At 38.7% G+C, this 16,579-nt stretch overlaps 1 protein-coding gene across 1 annotated transcript in view; it reads left to right on the top strand.

Annotated features, from left to right (window-relative positions):
- Window positions 1-14,383, top strand: part of UBAC2 (UBA domain containing 2) — a 113,957-nt gene extending 99,574 nt beyond the window's left edge. Inside the window, exons 9-10 of the mRNA XM_026058184.1 lie at window positions 10,190-10,312; window positions 13,660-14,383. Of these exons, the coding sequence (XP_025913969.1) occupies window positions 10,190-10,312; window positions 13,660-13,767 (231 nt within the window). The 3' untranslated portion in view covers window positions 13,768-14,383. The remainder of the gene's footprint in view (window positions 1-10,189; window positions 10,313-13,659) is intronic.
- The last annotated feature ends 2,196 nt before the right edge of the window (window positions 14,384-16,579 follow it).

Genomic DNA, 16,579 nt, shown 5'->3' with positions numbered 1-16,579 from the left:
GTCTTGCCTTCCTCTCATTCAAGACAGGATGTAGGTGATGTCTTCAAGTACTATTTTTACGTACTGCAATATACCCGAATATTTTGGTCTTCCTCTCCTGACTTTTCTATATCTTAATCTCTTTCGTTTCCCAGCATTTTTCTGAAGTTTGTCTTTCTGCAACTCAGATGAAACCCACTGGTGTGAAAAGGGAAGAAACTGCTGCATCTGTGCCCCAGTGTGCTATCAGGGAGTCAACTTGACTTTCACTTCCCACTGAGAAACTTGGAGGGTGGCGGAGAGATAACCAACTTGCAAGTAGATATGAGGGAAGAGTCTGTGCCTAGGTGTTGTTGACAACACTGCTGTCAGTAAAGACAGGCCTGTAGGGTATAGCAAGATAGTGGAAAGTTGCAGAAAAGGTGGTCAGTGCCTTTTGTTGGCAATTAAGTATCACTTCTTCTTTGAGTGCTTGTCCCTGTGTGCATTTTGGTGGAGGAGGGCATGAATCTCAGCCACTTCAGCTTGAAAAATACATTCTGTACCCACATGGCATCTGTTCTTTCATTTATGCTGAGCATGTTAAAGACACTGTATATTACCTGCTTCTTGGTTTCTCTTAACTTTCTTGGCTCAGGAAAGAGCTTCACCAGGTTGTTCCAGTCTGTGTGATGAGCCTGCAGCCATATATCAAGATCTTCATTTCCTTACCTCTTCTCTGTCCTTCCCCCGCTTCTAAGCTATTTTTGTCTTTTTCATCATGTCGTCTTGTTTTTCTGTTCCAACTGCCATTACTTTTCAGTGAGACCAGAGACTCTGATTCATGTCACACGGCCTCTCTAGCTGAGCTTCATCTGCTTGCAAAGACCAGACTTTTTCTGTAACAATGTGACTTTCCCTAATTGTTTCTTTGCAAGATGTCCCTCTCCTGGGACACTGGAGAGCTGCTCTGTGGGTAGGTATGTTGAGTGTCTTTATTGTTATGAGGAGTCTCATATCCTGAGAAATGTGCGACTCTCATTTTGTGAGCTAAGGACTGTGAGGCTAGATTGCTAATGTACCTCCTGGTTATATCTAAGGGGTAACTTCTAACCCTGGAGAAGAGAATGGTGCAAAGACCTTCCTGTGACAAGAATTCCTTTTCAAGAGTATTATCCTCATTCACAATGCTAGGAAAAAAATCCCTCGGGGAATATACTTCCAGATGGTCCCTCTCTACATTCTCAAAGTAGTGCAGGAACTTGTTCTCATCATATCCTTTAGCTTTCCTGCTGGCACTGAGAGATGGCACTTTGGCAAGGTCTTCTCTAATAACATCAGAAGTTTGAGTACCAACAAGTGCTTCAGAGACATTTTGAACTCTGGTGACCTTCTGCAACCTTTAGACCTTGTCAGGTCTGTGCAATCCCCGTGTCCGTGTAAAGTCTATCTCTCTCACAGCCAGCACTTTGGATGGGAACAGCCTGTTCACATCCTCCCAGAGATGTATGTATCATTGTCAGTAAAGAGTCTGCCAGGTCGCTTTACATGAATAAATGGGTGAGATTTTCAGCCAAGTGTTTTGCAGAGTCTTTTTCTCTAAGTAGATTTCCATTCCAACCACTGTGTGTTACCTAAAGGTACTTGGGATCTTTCAGACCTCAGTGAGCCTTTAACTCATCCTTTGCTTTTTGACACTTTCATGGCATTTTCAAATCTTGATTATTCTCTGTCATTTTTTATATATTTTTTTTCTTCTTGTTTAGGACAAACCTGTTTTTATTTCAGACGAGAGGCTTTACTAGTTAGAGGTTGAGTATAAAAACTATGTCTATACTGTTAAGCTTGGCATGTGTGAACTCTTTCTTTGTTTCTTAGTGCTTCATTTCAAATAATATTATTGCAACAGTTGATAATGCACTGCTATTTAGGTATTTCTGTTTTTTGTTTTTTTTTCTGGATAACTTTTTCATGGATTCTAGATGTGGAATCATTAAAAATTTTGCATTTCCTGGGTGCTGATCCAGGTAATGGGTTTATGACTGTTTCCTCTACAGCTTGCCACTTTATTTTTCTGTCTTTTTCATGGAAATTGGCCATTCCACAAGTTGAAAGCCACTAGTGAGTACTACTAGAATAAACTGAGTATAACCTGATTAATAGCCAGTTGTCAGTCACTAACAGTGTCTCTGACTCCTGCTCCTCAGTAGCACTCCTGCTTACTTATTGAACTATCATTTTTTTAATTTGGAATCATGCAATTCTCTTTCTGTCTGACTCAGCTTTTGAGCTGTAGTCTTTAGCTGCTGACTGAATTTGGTTTAATATTTGTAATCAATTTCCCTACAGAAGCAGTGATTGATACAGTGGTTGGACAACTTCCTAAAGCAAAATATTATTTCAAAGCAAGTAATTTTTCACAAAATAGATTGTCTATTTTCTTCTGTGATTGTTCCATATTCTCTTCCTCTGACAATTTAATTAGAGGTAGTTCCCTTAAAGAAAGCTTCTGGCATATGAATTTCCCCAAACAGCTCTGGAGTATTTAATCTTCAGTTGTCTGATCTATTCCTGTTCACAGAATGCGAGTTTCTTTTTAGCTGTTCATGTTTTTTTTTATCTATAGCTCCCAACATGAGCTACAGAAGGCACCCAGTTTTGGAGCTGATAGGTTTCTAATGGCTTGTTCTGTTACCCTTGAGGTTCTTGTTAGGAAGCCAAGTAAACAAAAAGCATGTAATTCGTATAGTATGTGGTCTGTCTTAGTATTTGGATTTTCTGATTAGAACTCTGATATTAGCGCCTAACATCCGCAGGCCTTTTTCTACAATTGTTCCTTATAGCACTACCTTAAGAAGCACAGTAGACATCAAAGTTTCTCCAACAGTATTGCCAATATGTCATGTTGTACGTTGGCTTGGGATTGTCAACAAATAGAAACCCCTCCTATTTGCAACCTGAGACAGAATTTGAAACTTTGCCCCCCAAAATAATCCATATTTTCTCTGTATCATCACATACTGACTCTTCATACTCAGAAGTATGTGTTTATGAGACTATATTGGAGAATTTATTTTTATGCTTTCTGTGTTGAATCAAAACAACAGTTTTGGAACTCTGATTTCTCTCTTTTGTTTTGGCCTCTACTTATTTTCATTTGAAAAGGTTTCTGCACAGGAAGCGAGTGAGGGGTTATCTGTCTAACCACCATGCTTCAACAACAATCATCTGTCAGCAGTCAGCATCCCAAGTGCCATGCAGTAAGGATTTAAACAGTTTCTGTGATGTGTCTAATAGGTCTAAAACGGAGGTAACAGATTGTTTCCCCCAGTAGAGACTCCACATTCATGCTGCTGAACCTGCCTTCAGCATTTGACACGGTGGGCCCCCACAGCCTGGTTTTCTTACTCGCCAAGTGCAGAATGCGCAATAGAAGAATAGCTCCATTCCTTAAAGACCAGGAAGGTGATTATGATTGACAACTTCACGCCTCTGAAGACCCTCACTTATGAGGATCTGTTATAGTAACGGGGACTTACTTTTCAATATCTACCTGGGATTACTGTGGGAAAGGGTGACAAGCTCTCAATTCCACTGCCAATAGGATGACATTGATGCTTGTTTTTAAATGATATAGCCATGACAATGTCTGTGATGTTGCAGTGCTGACAAGAACTCAGTTTGGATGAACAGCAGCTGAACAATCAAGCAAGAGTGAGGCCATGACATTTGGAAAAGGAAGTGCTTTGAAAAGGTGGTTGAGGCCTTGTCTCTACTGTCTAGAGAAGACCAAAATCCCCAGTTTAGTGTGAGCAAAGTCTGAGAATCCTGCTTGGTACTTCCTTAGTGTTGGGTGAACAGATAACATCAGTTCTCAGAAGTGCTGCCTTTCGACTTCTGATTGATGTGAAACAACTTACTTTCTTCTTGGCGTAGTGATCCATGACCTTCCAGCTGAATCATGGCATCACTGCTGTACTGAAAAGTGAGTGTTACAGTGGTGCGCGGTTGGTTCAAAATAGGTATGTAACCTTTTCATAACAGGTTAAAGCAGAGTGATCTGACTCAGTGTTCTGCGCTAGCTGCCAATTTGGAGGAGAACCTACGTAGCTTTGCACTTACTACCAGCCAGTTGCGTGTCTGAGTCATCTAACGGCACCCTTTCCTKTTGGGCATGATAAGCAGTGGTCTACAAGGCCAAATGCTTGGGCATACACAAGTACACTAGGAAGTGTTGAAAACTCTCTACATCTCATTTGACTGCAATAGCAGAAGCAGCTGCCCCCACCTCGCCTCCCAGGGAGCAGTTGGCATTTCTGGCTTGTGCTGAAATCCTGCCATTGTCTCCCAGGCAGCTCCAGGGGCCAGATTAAGGTGTTGCTCCTAGGTTTCAAAGGAAATAGCTGATCAGGCATCAGCTGCAGCAAAGACCACATGTGGATTTATCAACTTCCGTGACATGTGAGCTCCTTTGGGACACAGCTGACATCAAAGTTCAGGATGCAACAAATAAGAGTTGGAGACAGAACCTCCTGGCTGAAGAGACCTGTCTGCAGGACAAGTTTCCAGAGGAAATTGGAATATTTTTAGAAATTGTTGGAGTACTTTCCTTGGTGAAAAATTTTTCCATCATAAGAATGATGTTCACAACACTACTACTGTTATATTTCTACCCTCTTTCAAAGAAAAGGAAGTTACTGAAGTTAAAAAAATAATAAATGAAATATAGACCTGCATGAGTTTTGACCTCACAAAAAGAGAGAGTCTAGACTGTAAGTCCACTGGAAATTTCACCGTTGCCATTGATCTTTTATATGGAGTGTTCAATACTGGGGAAGCAGGTATCGGTATAGCATCCTAAAATAGAATGTGTCATTCACGGCTACACTTTTTCTTCATTTAGTTCATCAGTATGTGTACTTTGGAGTCAATATTTTGTACAAAATTTTATTTCTGGGGAAAAAAAAAAAGTACAGCTTTCCGTACATTCAATTTTTTTTTTAAAAACGAAGCTTAATATGAAACAAGTAAGGCAATGTTTATGCCTGCACCAAGTAATGGCTCCTATGCAGAGTAGTAAACTTTTAAAATGTTGCTTTAAAAAATGAAACGTAAAGCTATTTCCTTTTTTTTTTTCTTTCTCTGTGGTTGTTGCGTTAAGAAAAGGTGAACAGGACAGATATCAGGAGGTGTTTCCTGTTTGTGCAAACAGATGGCGAGTTGGCATTAACCATATATATGAGATAACATTATCAAAATATCTTAACCACATGCTACACTTTCAAGAGGGCTTTTATAAAGCATTTTCTTTCACTGCTTGTGAAATTAATTAAAATGCGTACAAATGAGTTAGCTRCGAAAGTGGATAATTATTAACTGTCCATAATATGACATTTTTGTTTTTCAAGCATTAAATAAGAAGTGCTTTCGCAGAGTATGCCACTGCAAGTGTGTATATGCGACACAGGTAGAGCTGCCTTTTTTCAAAGAGAGTAAGGCAATTACTTGAACTAAATGGCCAACTGGGACTTCAGCAAGCTATGAAACCAAAGGTATTTGCTTGCTCTAGACTGGTATGAATGTCTCTTCCTTATTCCTATATGGAAACAGTATTGTCCCAGACACCATAAAAACACAGAAGAAAGACATCAAGGATATAACGTAACAAAGCACAGCATCAGTATGTAAAGCACTGGCAGCTGTCCAAGAAAAATTCATCAGTAAAGCATTCCTTATCATCTTTTTTGTGCTGATAGAGCTGCCATGAATCCATTCCCTTAATCCATTCTATTTTTAGATCTCATTCTTTTGTCACCTGGGGTTTGTGACTGATCTGTCACTTTGCTGTAATAGGTAAGTTCCAGCATCACCAGTATACTCATAATCCACTTATGGTAATGATTTATCTGGGACCAGTGCCCACTAAAATGATAATAGCTGTCTCCTATCAGACAGTAACAAAGAATTTACAGTCAACTCATTCACCCAGTCCCTGCACTGCTAAGAGAAAGATAAAATATCCAAGGAAACTGATTTTTTCTTTAATTGCAGAATGGCATCCTTAGGAGGAAGAAGAGCTCATAGGTCGGTCTTTGAATGTGTCCATCACCCTTCTGTTCAGCTAACTGATGAAGCAGTCTTTTTGTCAAGTGTTTTCCCTGATGGCAGTCAGGTGACTGTAGCAGTCAGAAATAAGGGCTCAGTCACATATTTGAAGTATTTCTATGAATGATAGTTTGCAGACTGATTTTTCAGTGATTATCTTTCTCTAATAGTGTAGCAGAAGTCAGGACTTTCTGAAATGCAGTTTCTGATTATTGCTAATAAGACAAGTATGACAACTGCCACGGAGACTAGAAATTCTTCATAGCATCCCACTACAAGGACCCAACTGTACCAGTTGATGGGAACCTTCTGCCTCTTTACTAAAGTAAGCTTGGTGCTGTTTTAACACACTGATTGATAAGAAGAGAAGGCCTCCTGGAGCACAGATGAAACAGTAGAGAAATCAGATACGCAAAGAAATTTTCCTTTTGCTATAGTAAATCATTCAGCAGTCACAAAATTGAAAAATTTGGACTAAGAAAGCAGATATGAGCAAGAAGTCTTACCTTTGTGTAGATAACATGATGAGCAGCTACTGTCTAGAGCACTGAAGGGCGGGGGGGAGGAGTGGGTGCATAATGTCGAGTCCCTGAGTTGCACCATCAAGCTCTCTAGGGGCTTGGCTGCCTGCTCTGGCTCCTTTTCTGCCTCTGTTTTGGACCACTCCAGTTAGGTCTATCTGAGACAAATCTGCTATGGAAATGGGATAGCCGTAAGGGGTGAGGTGTGAGCTCATCTGTGCTGTTTGGTACTGGTGCCAGAGTTCACTGTTGATGTAGACTTTTTTTTTTAAAGTGTACTGGAATATGCATGAGTGTTGTTTGCTAATCCCCAGTAGGGACTCACAGATGGTTTAGAAGCATTGCTTAAATGAATTCATCAGATTGGATACCTTCATGTGACATCTTCCTGAACTTTTGCCAAATAAGTGTGTTAGCATGGTCAAAACCCACTGTAATACAAAATTTATCATAAAACTATGGAAGGGGAGAAGACATCTGCAAAATAATTTCTGTGAGGCAAGGCAGAGTTTTGGTCTGGAAAACTCTTTCTGCCTATTTTTTTAACTGGAATTTGTGAGATTTACTTAATACTTTTTTGCTGTTTTCTTTAGGGCAAATTAAATTCTCAGACCTTCAGGTGTTTCTGCTCTGATGATTAAGGTTGTCTCTAAGTTCTTACGCAGTCACCATCCATAGTCTTGATCTCCATCTTCTGTGGATCTGAAAGCTCTGCTGCGGTTTTGACATTAGCTGCATTTCCTAGCTGCGCTCTGTGGGATGGCCAGCAATAACTCCTGCTGCAGCTCCCTGAATTTGTGCTCTTTTGAATCCACACTGTGCATGTCCAGCATGTAACTAGAGGCAAGCCTGTAAGGGGAAACAATTTTCTAGCAGTTAAGGATCAAGAAGCATAATGTGCATGGCTTTGATGCAGTATGTAAGGTAATACACATATGAGCTGACCAATGAGATGACCATCTGGAGTAGCTTGGGATTAATCCTAAATGTAGTGTTCACATAGCTTTACAGAGTTTCAGCGTTTACAGAGTTTCAGCCTTTAATACTTCTTATTGTTGTATTTCAGATATTCTTATGTTGTTAATATACTTAAGGGTTATGTCTGTCACAATTTTCAACAGTAATTGAAATATTCTGAGGGCAAATGATTGGAATTTTTCACTGCTATTTTGATCTAATTTTTCTAGTCTATTAGTGATTTCGGGGAAAGGAATAGCAATTTTTGCATGGAAATGTTCTGAATGCATCAGTGCATATCTGTGGTTTACTAAAATCTCTATTACAAAGCTGCAAAACTGAATGATTAGTAATGAATCTGCTGTTTTTTATTGGAAGTAATGAATTATGTGTGCATTAATTAAAAATGTATTGTAAGTTTAGGATAAGGAGGCAGACAAGTCTCCTTGTAGTGTTATGTGGCAACGCACAGGATAGGGTGCAAAACCGAACTGGAGTAGGTGGTTTGGTGGTGAAGCTGTGAGCACAGCTGGAAAGGTACATTTATTTCAGTCTTCAGATAGACTGGGGTACCAAAAAGTTAATACATTTATTGTAGATTTTAAATTTCATATTTATTATGCTGTATGACTTTGTAGCTGGTGCTACAAAGAAATGTGTCATGGTGTGTTGGCATTTCTCAATTTGCTAATTTTATTTGAATGACCCTTGGAAGGGTCATTTTCTCAGGTCTTTTCGGGATAATAAGTACAGGCAGCATTAATTCACTGTTTTTGCTGAACTGTAGAGTTTAATGGACTTCTGGAAATTCAAAATTAGTGAATTAAAACTCAACATACTTTTGAATGAGGGGAAATTATAGATGGGGAAGTTGCAGGACATGTGATTTTTCCAAGACCACAGAGGAGTAGTGCAGTAGTGTCAGTAGTAGTTCTGAGACCCATCCCTGTGTTTAAACCACAAACTAATTCTCCTTTTTTACTATGTGTATACTGTTTGGCTAACTCAAGATTTATATGGAATCCTTCAATTAAAACTCGGTAACTTTTGAGCAAGAGTTTTATATATTGTGAAAAATAGATAGATACGTAAGATTTTTTTCCAGTTCAAAATTATTAGTAGTGGAAACTATGTACTGAAAACTGGTAATAACTCCTAGATACCGCACGTCTTCCCAGAGGAAAAAAATGCACTATAATGTGAGGGACTGGAACATACTCCTCAACAGGCACTTTGCAAGGTAGCACTTCAAGTCTCATGTCTGCACTAATGCTTTTTAAGTGTGCTATTGCACTGCCCCCTGTGGTGTCAGGGCTCGTTGGGTCTCCTCTCGAGACAGAAAGGAAGAAAACAGAGGAAAGGGCAGGAAAACTAAATAAATTAAACTTTTTTGTCTGGGAGCAGGTTGAGCTGCCACTGATGATGCGATAGCACAGCGAACGTTTAGTGCTGTAAGAGTACATAAAGGCAGGAAGAGCCCTAGCCGAGAGAAAAAAAGAAAAACCTCTCTAAAGAGGAAGGTCTTCTGAGAAGCGACAGTATAGAACTAAAATAGAGCAACTAGAGGAAGGAAGTCCATGTCCTATATATACAGAAGGGGAGGGGGATCTTCTCCATAGTAACCGAGGGAGTGGAGGAGGAGGACAAGGACAACACCCGAACTGCAAAAAATTGTAAAGAATGCAGAGATTTGGGGGTTTTGCTCTCTTCCATGCTTGCAGGGGCTGTGGTTTTAATGTGAYGCAAAATCCCTTCAAAAATATTTCTTTAAGCTAATAAAATGAAGGTGGACTATTTCTGGATAATTATAACACTTGTACTTTACTATTTGAATTTTATATTCTAAATGTCTTATTTCTATAATACTTTTCCTAAGCTTGGTTGTTAAAAGAAAGTTTTGAGTTCTGTGATTTACACCATACTTACATTACTACTCTGTATTTTTATTATTAGCGTGTAGTTACAAAGTGTTTTGGCATTGGAACAAAGCCAGATTTTGCAATGGTATTTAATACGCTAAAATTAAGTGAGACCGTCTGTGTGTCTGTAGCGGCCGTGTTGGTGCAACAGAAGTAATCATTTACATGGAAAGTCTATCACAGAGATATCCTGAAAGTTGGGCTTGCACTCAATAGCGTTAGTTCTGAGTTTCCTGCTGTGGTTTTGTTGATGCATGAAGAATCCATTTTTGCTTTTTTTTTTTCCAGTTATTTGTGGCACGCTTTTTCCTAGTTAACTGCCGTGGCGGTCATGCACGAAGTACTTGCAGGACCCACCATTGTGTCTCTTGCTAATGATGTCCCTATTGGTGAGGAGAGCAGCCCCTTCAGACTCTGTCTGAAATCCTTCGCTGTAGTAAACTGAATCTTTCACAGGGGATATGAAAAATGAAGTATTAGCAAGAATTATGGCAATCCTTACCTCCTTTTATTAGCACATCTCCTTAATTTACGGTGAATACTTCTAACAACTAGAAAGCAGTAACCAACCCCAATTTTGAGTTTAAGAACTGCAGCAATTTTTGTTGTTTAAAATAAAGTATCTTACTTAAATGTTTGCCTTTTATATTATGTGGGATGGATGATCTTTTTTTCTTTAAAAAATGTGTATTTCTTTTTGAAAATACTGACAATAATGTTTGGTTTCAGGGTGGGATGATTAACTGGAATAGACTGTTTCCTCCTTTGCGTCATAGACATAATGCAAATTATCAAGATCATCGCCCGTCTGACCAAGAAACACCTCCACCTACTGAGGTTTCTGAAGAGCAGGTAAATATTTTTATATTTTAAAATGTCATTAAACATTGGTCAGGAGTTACTTCTGATTATTTGTATCTGTTGATACAATTTCTTAAATGTTCTCTACAGTAGCACAAATTAGAATATCAGGTAAGAGTCACAATACAGGGATAGTGAATTGTCATTACCTTTCAAACTAGAGTTGCAAATTAGCCTGGGAATTCCTGTGTTTATGTGTAGCTGTTTGTCTTTTGTATATAAATATGGTTGACTGATCTCACATACTGATGCCACAAAGAAATCTGTGTGTTTTCTGCCTAGTACAGGTTCAGATATTTTCTTTACTTTGGTTGATAGTTGTATTCTCAGGAGAGAGGTTATTCTACTAGGAAATTTAAGAAATGAATATTAATCTTGTTTTTTGTATTCAGGATTTTTGTGTGTGTGATCGAGGTCTCCAGATTTTAGCCTGTCTTTGGTCATTTAGGTGCATTGGTCATTTTATAGTCTAAGGTCTCAATTGCTCTTGAATGATAACAGGTTTCAAGGGAGGATTTCTCTTTTTTCTCTTTTTTTTTTTAAGGAGATAAATTGTTCTCATCAGGACTTGCTAATGCCATGTTGTTAGCTTCTGGTTAGTTTAAAATGAGATTGACCCAGACAGAAATCTTTAGTATGATCTGATTTCTAGCTTTGATTCAACATTAAATTACGTTCAGGATGTTCAAAACTGTAACTGTACCRGTGGTTTTGATTGAATGCCTGCTGGGCTAGATAAGTAAGGGAAAAAACAAAAACAAAAAAAACCCCAAACAATCCCAAGAACAGCTTCTTAGACCAATCAAACCTGAAGTTTACTTCTGATCAGCCTGAAATCCTTGTCAGTGCCAGGTGTGGAGTGGACAAAAAGGTTTCCCCACTGTTTTGGGTTTTTTTTTGATTGACAAATACTGCTTGCTGAAACTTTTATTGTTGGGCTGGAACTAATAAAATTACTCTGGCCTGTGCTGGCTTCTGACCCAAAGTCTTTAGGCCCAGATTTATGAAAGCACTTCAATATATGCTTACATTTAATGATAGGGAGTTGTAGAAGTCAGCTGATTGCGATCATTGGGAAGGCTGCTTAGGTACTGGGAAAGGAAAAATGTAATCTAAGCACCCTTGATTTCTCGGGATAGTTTAAGGATAGTCTCAGGATATATGTGTTTTCTTAGAATGGAAGAAATGCAAGGTTTTCTTCTTCAGATTAAAATTTTCAAGCATTGGCAAAGCTTTTGGTACAAAAGTCTCTGCTTTTCTTGTGGGTTAAGTACCTTAAATTACCAATATACATCTCTGTTTGCTGGAGCTGGATTCAGTTCCTGTGTTTAAAACATATTTAGATGAAAAGAGCTTTTTGTTGTTACAGTTTATTCCCAATGACGCCCACTGGATATTTCTGTAAATGGGAGCATTGCACTTTTGTCCACCACTTCTTTAAAGTGAGAATTCATGGCAACTACAGTAAGAACCTTTCTTCTGAAGTGTATTTCTGTGGTTGCCTTTTATTATGCTGTCTGGCCTCTTTCTCATAAAAACATAATCTTAGCTGAAAAATCAGAAGTTGGAACCTTTAGAAAGTTGCTGGTTATGACATCCAGTTTGAAGTTAAACTATTGTTGCAGAGATGTCTGAAGTAGCAGTTCGTTTCTCTCTCTGCAAGAAGATGAGAAGCCCACATCGGGTTGTAAAGGGGAAGGAGGGAAAAGTACAAAAGCGATCAGTACAGTATTTGATATGCTGACAGCCAAGGTTTTCAAACATTTTGTAACAGTGTATTTATATTAAATCAGAGACAAAGCATGAAATCTTTAGGGAAAATTCTTTAGTGTCAGGAGAGTCATTTTACATGCTGAAGTATTTTGGAGAACGGGGGACCCCCACCCACGGGCATAATTGTCAGTAATATATTTCTCAGTAAGCCACCAAAGCAGAGCAGGCTAGAAATACTGAAAGTGCTGGAGGTGTCTTGGAAGGTTGTTTTTGGTTGCACCTTTTAAAAGACATTTAAAGCTGGAGGCTTTCAATACCGGTTAAATTTCCAAGCAAAAGCACTAGATTCTTGTGGTCCCTGGGAAATGCACGTTGCTGTTGCACTCGGAGGAGGTTCATCCTGAGATGCAAAAGGCCACTGCTGCCTTCCCACGCAGCTTTGTTTTTCTGCTGCGGGCTTCGTAAAAGCCTGCCAAAGGAAGAGTAGTGGTAGCTCCCAGACAGCCTTTGTATCCCGTGACTTCTAGTTTCAGGAGCTGTGGTGTCTGGTCACAGGCTGTTTGTAAATAATGGAGCTGCATAGTGAACGCTTTGAATATTGCGTGATTTTCCTCACCTTCCTTTTTCTTAACTCATTCAGTTTTAATCTTCTGGAGTGGTATTCTGGCTTGCAGTTACACTTATTTGAGAATCGTAGGTTTAAAATGTACTTTAGATTGAAATGTAACCATTTAGAGGTTAATCCTGGCATAGATTAAATTTGGTTATACCTACTTTGCTTTTTATATATGGTGATTTGAGCCTCTGTTAGCACAGAGGAGAAAGGCCAGATGCCAAGAGTATATGATAGCATCAAGAGGGATGGTCGAGCAGTTACTGGTTACCAAAATCACTGTCTTACTGTGACCATTTCCAGGTTATTCATCCATCAGATGTCATGACGTACACTGTTTTGATAGCGTTTATAATCCTTCAGGGAATTTAACTGAACCATTTTAAATACTGCGCTGCCTCTGCTCTAGGGCTGACTTCTAGAATTCTTTTAAAACCACCCGGGGTGAATGTTGGCTTTGTTGTTTTAGTGAGCTCCAGAGAAGTAGTTCTTCTCAAGGCAAGCAGAGTCAAGTATGTATGGACAGGTTTTCACATCTGCTGTACAACCCCATGCTTTGGTCAGTGCTAGCTTCTTGAGGGCCCATTCTTGTCTGGAGCAGCAAGCCCTGAGTTCAGATTTTAGGTGTCATATATGGTGCCATCACCATAAATGGTGTACTTCAAAAAATACCTACCAGGTAACAAACTTCCTTTCTATTTCAGTCTTCTTCCAGAGTGGATCAGCTAGAAACATACAGGTGTGGATTTTTCAGAAAATGTTTATTTTTGAATAAACTATCATAAAGCTGTAATCTCTGATCTGTTGCAAAGTTTTCAAGCTCATTCAAGCATGCCATCCCCGATACGCCTTTGTGATGGCCAATAGCCATGCTTGCTTTCTATTTGGAAAGGCAGGCTGTTGCACAGACCAGTAGTGGAAAAAGTAACTCTGTCACTGTTACATAACTAATACATACATAGTGTCAATAAAATGGTGGTTTAAAAGTGGGTTTCTGTTTTTTCTTTGACAGGTTGCACGACTTATGGAAATGGGATTTTCCAGGGGAGATGCTCTAGAAGCTTTGAGGGCTTCAAATAATGACTTAAATGTAGCCACTAATTTTCTGCTGCAACACTGATGGTTTTCTGTGTGGAGGAACTTTACTTGATGGGTTTGTGTAAGTCTGAAAGAGAATCAAAGCCACCTGCTGGACAGACTCGCAAAGGTTGTCCGTGCAAGCAGTGTCAGAAAGAAGAATCTGTCTCCACGTGAGTGATGATTCAAAGCAATGTTAATGAATGACGTGAACTGTTCCCAAGCCTTCAAATTAATTGGTGGTTTCTATTCTGGTTATCCATTTGAAAATAACTTTAATTTCTACTTACTGCTGGATATCATCTAAATTTGTCTTAAAAATAAAATAGGTGGGGGGGTTTTCTTGTGGATCATTGTTAGGTATGTTATCAGACTTAATGACTAGGAAAAGAAGCTCCAGCAACTACCAACAGCTACATTTATCTATCAAGAAAAATCATATTTCCTTCGTTTACCAGTTTAATTCCTTTAGCTTACATTTTATTTTACAGTACTTGATTTTTGGTTACAGTAATAAGATGTTTGAAGATCACTTCATCTTCAACCCAGTAAAGGGTTATGGGAATATTATGTCATTTTTCAGAAAGTTTTATTAATGCCTGTAATATTTTATTTCTTGAATTCCTTTTTAAATAAAAGTTGTCATTCAGCACATAATACGCACATAGGATAAGAGAAATTTTATATGCATATTGCAAGCTATGGTAAGCAACCACTGTAAATTTGAATTTTACAAACTGAGTAAATGGCTATCCAGATACAGGGCATGAAGGTATTCACTGGAAGCAATAAAGGTGAATTGAATGGTACAGTAAGATCAGAACCGAGATCGTTTGAATGACTTCCATGTCTGATTCAGACAGACTTCCATAACACGATGTATGTATGCTCAGTGTCCGATGTGCTGCTTTCATTTTTTTGACCTGGCTACATACTGTCTTAAAGAAAAACAGAAAAAATTAACTTTTCTATGTAGTTCTAGTTTTCTACTGTCAAAGACGTGGATGACCCTGCATTTGCTGAATCCTCACTGTTGGAAACAACACTAACTGTTGATCACAGACTGGAATATTAAACCTCAAAGAATTTGATTCAGGCTAACACAAGAGTTGACAGGACACCAGGGTGAAGGTAGTATGATACTGATTTTGAAGTTTAGAATGGTGAATGGGCTTACTTGGCCTAACTCTCGGAAGTGCTCAGTTATTAGCACCTTAGGAGTTTTGGGAGGTGGGATGGAAAGAGGGCCACATCTCTGAAAAATGAAGCTGAAGTAATATGAAATTCCAAACTGCAGCTCTGTGATGAAATGGATCTATACCTGTACCTTAAGCATTTTATGTTTGTTTGAGTATATGTACTTTTGTTTGTGTAGTGTTATATGTGTCTGTATACACACACACATATTTAATGCACACATACATTTAGAATAAGATATAAGTTGTCAGAAGCATAATAAAGGCAATAGCAGGTGGTGAAAAGGGAAGGTGATGAAAGAATACAGGAGGAGAGAAGAATATTTTGAAAATCCAAATTACCACGTTTACCAAAGTACGTATTTGTGCAGTCTTACTGTGGTCTGGAAAATGAACTAGGAAATTACAGGACAAAGCTTATTGGGAGAGGGGGAGAGACACCTTTTTTGGCTGATAAAACTGGAACAAGTCTTTCAGGCGTACAAGTCCTCCCCCAGAAATGGCATCAGATATGTTTGTCTATAGACACATGACATCCTTTGGTAATGAAGTCAATGTACTGTGTGTATGTTTTAATATTTCCCAGTAAGTGTGTTGAGAAATTGCTTGGAATGTGTGTGTGTTTTCCTGGGCTTTGATCAGCCTGCTTCAGGGTTTGGCCTGCTGCTATGGTAATGTTTTTTAGACAGGGTCTGCTTTTTAAGTGAAAGATTTTGTTCCTATGAAGCTGAGTAGCACTTTTTCTGTGTAGGTTAGAGACATTTCTGTACCTGGATAACTCTGGAAACTGGTTGTCATACAACGGGAAGGACTAATGTAAGAATATCTTCTAAAAAGAAAAAAACAATAATTTGTATATGGAAATTAGTTAAATGTTTTGAAACAGTTATACATTTTACTTTTGAAACATGCAGACTCTTCCTCCACGATTCCTTTATAAAAAGTAGCAATAAAGGGTAGTGAATTACTTCAGAAGTAAAATTTTATCTGTGGGAAATAATGCTGTTTTACTATCTAGGCCAGTATAATTTAAATATGATGTGTGCCCTTTCAGACATTGCCTGCTTTAGGAAGAAGCACGTGTTAGCATTTATTCTGTGGAATTTTAAAACCTGTAGAAGTGCAGCCTGGGACATGTCAGTGGATATTTTCAAAGCCTAAGTCCTTTTTTTACTGTTAGGTATATGAGCGGTATCCAAATGTCACATCTGTGTGGAAAACCCCATTTTGCTGGGCATTCCAGAAAACATATTCAAACACAAGAGGTAAAATCCAAGTCTTAGTGATGTCAACTGAAAACTCCCCTTGACATCTGTGAGACCAGGTTTTGCTCAAAATTCTTTTGGGGTTGTGATTTCCGGTTGAAAAAGTGAAAAAGATCTCAGATGCAACCGAGTACAGTTCCTGTTTCGTAGAGCAATCAGAAGAAAAATTCAAACATTAGAGCTGGAGAAGAACTTGGTTTCCACCCAAATGCAAAACTTTCATGGACCATTGCTGTGGATGTGAGGAGTGCATTCTCCACAGCTTACACAGTGCTTTGTCCAGTACAATTTTAAGTATCTCGTCATACAATTTCTTTCTAGTGTATGATACAAAAGACATTTTTAGGCAGCAAGGAAATGCAGAATGCTTTTCTATGGAGGATTTTAAGTCCCT

Source organism: Apteryx rowi, unplaced genomic scaffold (assembly GCF_003343035.1).
Source record: "Apteryx rowi isolate R43461 unplaced genomic scaffold, aptRow1 scaffold_144, whole genome shotgun sequence".
In the NCBI taxonomy this organism is placed as follows: Eukaryota; Metazoa; Chordata; class Aves; order Apterygiformes; family Apterygidae; genus Apteryx; species Apteryx rowi.
This window is presented reverse-complemented; position numbering and strand designations above follow the sequence as displayed.